The sequence below is a fragment of the Epinephelus moara genome, chromosome 20 (assembly GCF_006386435.1).
Source record: "Epinephelus moara isolate mb chromosome 20, YSFRI_EMoa_1.0, whole genome shotgun sequence".
NCBI classification, from domain to species: domain Eukaryota; kingdom Metazoa; phylum Chordata; class Actinopteri; order Perciformes; family Serranidae; genus Epinephelus; species Epinephelus moara.
In genome coordinates this window covers 10307528-10314657 of record NC_065525.1, presented here as the reverse complement: position 1 = coordinate 10314657, position 7130 = coordinate 10307528, and the positions used below count along the sequence as shown (strand labels likewise).

The 7130-nt window shown below is 41.3% G+C and overlaps 1 protein-coding gene across 1 annotated transcript in view; it reads left to right on the top strand.

The window, feature by feature from the left end:
* Positions 1-3520: 3520 nt before the first annotated feature.
* LOC126408083 (uncharacterized) overlaps positions 3521-7130 on the top strand; it is a 43107-nt gene continuing 39497 nt past the window's right edge. Inside the window, exons 1-3 of the mRNA XM_050073448.1 lie at positions 3521-3731; positions 4789-4870; positions 5448-5557. Coding sequence (XP_049929405.1) covers positions 4804-4870; positions 5448-5557 — 177 coding nt within the window. The 5' untranslated portion in view covers positions 3521-3731; positions 4789-4803. The remainder of the gene's footprint in view (positions 3732-4788; positions 4871-5447; positions 5558-7130) is intronic.

The following is a 7130-nucleotide window of genomic DNA, read 5'->3' as shown; positions in this document are numbered from 1 at the left end:
CTTTTACCACATTTACAGCAAATTTGTTAACTTAGAAATATATTAAATACTTACACACAAAAAAATGCTGGGTTATTTCTGTAAACACATTGTTGGGTTGTCCATGCTGGGTCATAATTCTGGGTTATTTGGGGTACTGTAAACACATTGTTGGGTTGTTTCATGCTGGGTCAAAGGGGTTGGAAGGGGTTCATTCATAGCTAAACAGCTGGTTGGGTTATTGTAACCCAACCAGTGGGTTATTAATTTTCCCGCTCTTCTATTGTTCAACTTTCTGGAATTTTCCATGAGAAGTCACAGGACATCAAGCAGACAGACACACACAGATTTTCTGGTAAGTTAATATTAATAAATTTATCTATATTTTCAATAGTTGGTGGTAATAGAGTGAGCTTATAATTATTTCACAATCCTGGATCTTAGGGGGGTTAATATTTTTTTTATTCTGAGACATTTATTAATAAAGTTGAGCAAGTTTAGAATTTTTCCCTAGATGCTAACGTTAGCTGACTTTAGCTAATCTTTAACAATGCTATAACGTTAGCTGTTTTGAATTTTGCAATTTAATGTGTTGTAGTCTCCAGGCTTTATTGGTCATCTGGCTTTACTACCCACCGCACATTTATATCTTTATATTTTTANCACCCCAGCATCCGGTCCCAAGGATTCCTGGGAGCAAGAGCTTGGAACCACACTGCCTGATGATTATTGGCAACAAGTTTTACGGTTGGTTCACTCCTCTTCAATCTGTGCGAGGCACGGCCTCCTACAGTGTAAAGTTGTACACAAAGTTCATTACACTAATTTGAGGCTATCTCGGATTTACCCCAATGTAACTGATTCATGTAATAGGTGCAAACAATCTCCAGCCGACCATTCCCATATGTTTTGGTTTTGTCCCAGGCTTACCACATTTTGGTCTGAAATCTTCAATGCACAAGCACAGCATATAACACTACTATCTCTCCTGATCCTCTCTTGGCCCTATTTGGTTCCCCCCTGCAGCCTCTTGCCTCTAAAGTTATGCAAACTGTTCTTGCCTTTGCCACCCTGTTGGCCAGGCGACTCATACTTCTTAATTGGAAACACCCTCAACCTCCAACTCACAGCAAGTGGGTGAAAGAGGTGCTACTGTCCATTAATCTTGAAAAACTTAGATTTTCCCTCAGTGGTCTTTGACATCTCTGCCTGATTGCGACGACTGAGCCGAATTCCCACAGCTCTTTCTGTTACTCGACATATTGATGCAGAAGAACAGGACAGCTCATTGATTTCATTCTATAAACACCATCATGTTAACTGGGCTGCTCCACTGAAGTGCAAGCTGAGCGGTATTACTAACAAGTGCACCTTTTGTTAATTATAGATGTCATGTGGAATGAATTTAGACCGTTTTTTACTTTAAATCATGGGAGCTGAGTGCATATTTCTTAATCCATAGAAGACAGACTGTGTTTTAAATATATATTGGATATCATCTGGTTGATTGTACTTTTCATCTGAGATCATCTTAATTTTCAAGGAGATGCAGCAGTTGGCGAAGGTGTCAAAAGACATGTTTTGTCAATGGCCATGCAGAAACTCAAGACTGGCACAGCCCCTGTAACCTCTGCTAATTTTACGCTATTTAAAAGATAAACTGATACAGGCACAAAGGAGTTCTTAAACTGATTCATTTTACACCTCTGAGCTCTGTGTACTCTGCGTGACATGACAGTAAAAGTTCATACTTTGAGCTTTTTACCTGTTAAAATCTGCACTGATACTTTTTCTCCTTTTTTTTATTAAGGCTCTGCTGCTCTTACAAACATTTTTGAAGGGGAAAAAGAACATCGAGTTCCCTCTGCAGCTGCCGTGCTTCGGGAAAGCAACCTATTTGAGATGGCAGGTCGGATGATGGGTCATTCTTTCCTGCATGGTGGTATCGGTTTATCAGGACCCAGTGGCCCAGTGGCTCTCACCTGCTTCCTCAAATTGAAGCTCCCCAGCCACTACCAGACCTACACGATGTTCCATCGTGACTTAATGACCCTTAGTTCCATTAGCTCTGGCTTTGGGCTTGTGTAGGTGCACATTTCATAAAGGTTTTTTACACTTAGTCCCTTTTGAAAGTCTCAACATTCTAAAAGCGAACCTGGATCCTACGTTCACTATTGAGTTCCAGAAGTTTTCTTGCTATCCTTCTTACGCCTGATTCTCCGGCAGCTTCTCCTACTAAAGCTTTATGAGAGAGAGATGTGAGAGTTGACTTGGTGTTTGTCTTATGCCAGTGTACTGGTTATGTTTATAACTTTTTCATCTGTGTACTCGTTCTCTAGTTATTGCCATTTTTCATGACCTTTATATAAGGTGCTTCTGTGATGTCATCATGAAGCAGATATCTTGGCCCCTCTAGTTCATTATGGTGAGTGAGATATTTGGTTCTAATAATGCCACCAGTTTGTACACGTAACTTGTACATGCATAACATGTTTCTTAAATAAAGATTTTTTGTGAAAACTGTATTTGTCCAATATTGATGTTATACCTTTTTATAAAACCAGTGCATTGAATGATATTTCTTTATAAAGTTATGTTTCACAAATGGTATGCAAGGCTCAAGTGAAAAGGATGCAGATGTCAAATTGCTCTTACACATCACTCATCAATGTTAACGATCTTAGGGGGGTTAATATTTTTTTTATTCTGAGACATTTATTAATAAAGTTGAGCAAGTTTAGAATTTTTCCCTAGATGCTAACGTTAGCTGACTTTAGCTAATCTTTAACAATGCTATAACGTTAGTCGTTTTGAATTTTGCAATTTAATGTGTTGTAGTCTCCAGGCTTTATTGGTCATCTGGCTTTACTACCCACCGCACATTTATATCTTTACATTTTTAGGCAGCATTAGCTGGTTATCTATCATTAAGTTAGCGGTAAGGTTAGCTAACATTAACTAGCTATCCTAGGAATCTCTGGTGTAACGTTAGGTTAACGTTAAGTTAAGGGGACTTGGCGTTATACATGCCGACCATGTTTTATTACTATTACTTACGGGACTTGGCGTTATACATGCCGACCATGTTTTATTACTATTACTTACCATGATGCGGTGTTTTAACCGGAGAAAAACCTGAGCAAACTCACAGCTCCTGCCAGAGTTTACGCCTGCCGAATAGCATTGGCGTAACGGTGATTTTTCATTTGAAACGGCTATATTTAGTGCTATCTATTTTAATCACTGGGTCTGTATATTTTGGAGAGGAGAGGAGACCTCTGCGGATAATTCGGCTCACGGAACAAAACGCTCGAGCTTGTAGATCAAAGGTTATCAGATAAACTAACGTTAGGTGGGCTATGGGTCAGCGGCAGCTTGGCTCACAGCCTCTGCGTACATAAGTCCTGTGTAAACCGAACAGCTTCAGATAAACACAGATTTTTAACGTGAAACTGCTAAATCCATTCTCACTGAGGATTATTCTCGCGGAAAAATATAAAAGTTGATTTCATGGATTCTTATGGAAGTTTGCACACCGGGGCGGAACTTTCGTGCGGTGAAAAAAGTTTCCGCCCAGACTTTGACCCCCCGCGGAATTCCAGTCAGGCAGGACAGCATGGGAGAAAGGTTGATAAACCTCGTTTCACAGCACCCCGTCCTTTTTGATAAAAGACGGGATGATTTTATGCACAGTGAATTAAGGGACAACGTCTGGCAGTCCACTGTGTAGCTTGGTGGCTGCGATGAGAGTGGTAAGTGCTAAAGAAAGTTGATGTTGACGCTTGTTAAACGTTAGCTTGCTAGCTCGCTGATGCTGCTGCTACTACTCTCGTCCATGTTCAGCCACACCCGTTCACGCAGCGCGGACTTGGAATACAACAACGCGAAATTCCGCACCACATCCGTACCACGCCTGTGTATGGTTTGAGCGAGGAAAAGCGCTGCGCTAATATTCCGCAAATCCGTCCCGCATTTCTGCGTCGCGGCAGTGAGAATGAACCTGGTTTTTACTGATTTCAATCACCAGGTATGTGTTACTTGCAGAGGAGTAACGTTAGACCTCTGCCGATAATTCGGCTCACGGAACAAAACGCCTGAGCTTGTAGATCAAAGGTTATCAGATAAACTAGCAGGGCTATAGAGCCACTGATGCTTTCCAGACATCGTGATTTCCCAAAACTGAATAAATACCACACATAGCAACACAAAACTGCTTTGCTTGCTCAATCATGTTGTAACTAAGGTCCTGGTATTGTACATAGAGGGATATTTTGCCCCAAAATAAAAAAATGAGAGAATACAATTAAGTGTGCTTAATACATAATATGTGTATGACTGAGATGTCAACGCGCATGTAATTGTATCAGTACCTGGAATCAATTTTTGGCAGGTGAAATACACTGATTTATGCATTGTAATGGCCCTTTAACTCACGTTCAAGTGGTAAAAAGCACTGGTTGAAGTCAAAACTTGTAAATATAACTCTGCTGAGTGATATTAAGTCATTTTGAGGCAGAATACCCCTCTCTGTGCAATACCAGGGGCTGGACTCAATTTTTGGGAAAAAGTGAGGGAAAAAAAATTAAAAAAGTGTAGATAGCCATTGCTGCAATCAGGTGGTGCAAACATGATCAGATGTAATTTTATGAGCTGGAAGAATCAAATGAAACATTGATCATAGGCATCTTTTATACAAATACATGGAGAGGTTATAAGAAGCCCGTAACATGTCAACGTGATCTGTGAAGTGTAGCATAGATCCATTGATGTTACTTAAATTCATTTACTCAATCTGATATTTCATTCCAGGGATGCAACTGAGTGATGGACAGTTTTGTGAGAGAGAAGTTAACTGAATGGCAGCTTGACAGCCTGGCAGACACCTTTGAAGGTAAGTTCACATTTATTAAGACATTAAGTTGAGATGTTAGTGTTAAGAAACAGAAAGACATCATTTCCTTGATATTTGACATAATGTTTCATTGCAAAACTAAAATGAAAATCTGCTCTGGGCTGGGCTGGGCACTGTCCGGTGCTGAAGGCTTTCAGTAGCTTTCAGCAGCTTTCAGCAGTACCACCTGAGACAACTGTGTTAATAATGCTTCTGATCAAATGGTTATCACAATGTCAAAAATGAATAGGCTGAGGGTTGTTGTTCCCATTCATTGCTAAAAATTTCATTCACATTTTTTTGTTTTATGGCATCAACAATTTCTTTCTTTGTATAAGCAAGGAAGAAAGGATTTCACAACAACTTCACATCTGTTTCAGTTTCTGGTCGTGTTTCAGATTACACAAATATGACAGATTAAATATTAAATATGAAAATATGTATTGTGTGATCTTGTTTCAACAAGGCCAATAGCTAACAGCTGTTTTTACGTTTTAGTGGATAACTTAACACTACCCTTCTTTCCCCCCACTCAGAGCTGTCGTCTCATTTTCTCCATTGCCTTTTTGAATTTCAGACCAGGAAGTGGATAAGGAGAGTTTCCTTCTTTTAGATGACTGTGCCATAGCCTGCCTCATTTCCAAAGTGGGACTGCGTGTCAAATTCCAGAAACACCATAAGGAGCTTGTGAGTACAGTTCAGTAGTAGGTTTAACCTGAATAAGGTAAGCTTCCGTTTCTCCACCATACACTTCTGTGTTTCTGACCTTGCCTTTGATGTGCTATTAATGCCACTGACTATGTGACTGATGGCGGGGTAAATTAGGGTGTTTTCACGTTAGGAACACTTTAACCGAACCGTGCCCAGGAACACTTGCCCCCCCTTTCCAGACCCCCGCTGGTCAGCTTTCATACTAGTATTTTTGAAGCGTTCCCTGGCACGCTTGTGTTGGTGGCATTATATACTGCCATATACGGTAATCATATGCGCCTGCGCATATGCTGTGTTACTTACGGTAATGCTCCGGTAACTGCAGAGAGTGCTGCACAAAGTTAGTGAGAGTTAGCAGACGTGCTATGTTGTTGTAGCCTACTGCTCGAGTGTTTCATTAAAGCCTGTAAAAAAAAAACCCCGTCATTTTGCTGTCGGACCCGGACCATGTCGCTCCCTTTCCTGCTGTTATGCGGCTGCTTTGAACACAACTGTCGATTAGTTAGGACGTAGCATGACACTTTGAGAGGAGGTTTGTGTTCACACTAGAAGCGAACTGAAGCGAAGGGTTAGGGTTAGGGTTAGGGTTAGGGCCCTAGACCACCCCTCCCAAGTGGACCAGGGAACGGTTCGCTTACCGCACGGCACGCTTTTATTCACATTTATCAAGCGTACTTTGCGTCTTTGACTTTGGACTTTGACGTCAAGCGTGCCAGGGTACGCTTCAGAGTCCTCAGTGTGAAAGCCCCCTTAGTCTCTCACCACGGTTGAAGTATTATTTAAACTGTCATGCTACACATGTAGTTTAATAATGGCATATACGTGCTTCCGCTGCAAACAAAAAATAGCCGGTGATGCAAAGGGTCTGTTTGTTCACTTGAGAGCAGTGCATGGTATAAACAATGCTTCAACATTCTTTCAGTGCTGTGAAGGTGGTTGCAGGCGGACTTTTAGCTATATTCGTTCTTTCAGGAGACATCTGCTTCAGCATTCAGTCCCAGAACAGCATTTTGAAACTGAGCAGCATTCCAGGAGGGGCACAGAAGTATCCATGCAGGGCCAGGAAGTGCAGAATGCAGATATTTCAGATCCTTCAGAGGCTCTGCCTCAAGACAATGAAGACAATGATTTCTGGGATGACTTGGAACCAGAAACCATAACGGAGCGAATAGCTCTGTTTTTGGCAAGCTTAAAGTCCAAATCTGCACAGACCTACAGTACAGTCAGCTTTGTTGTCCAGCAGACATCAAGCTTGATTTCAGACATTGTTGGTTCGCTTCAGAGGAAGACTTTGTCACTGTTTGGAAAATTAGGTCATAAGGACAATCCAGGGGTCCAGGAACTTCAACATCACTTTGAAGAAGCAGCACATCCATTCAAGGGATTAGAATCTGACTTTAAACAGATGCAATATTTTGCAAAGTCAGGCAACTTCATTCACCCCGTAGAGGAGCCTTTGCCTGGAGTGTCCTATGTGCAGAGAAGGAACACTACTGGGTCAGTTAAACAGGTTGCAGTTCAAGATGTGTTTTATCGTGTCCCACTGAGA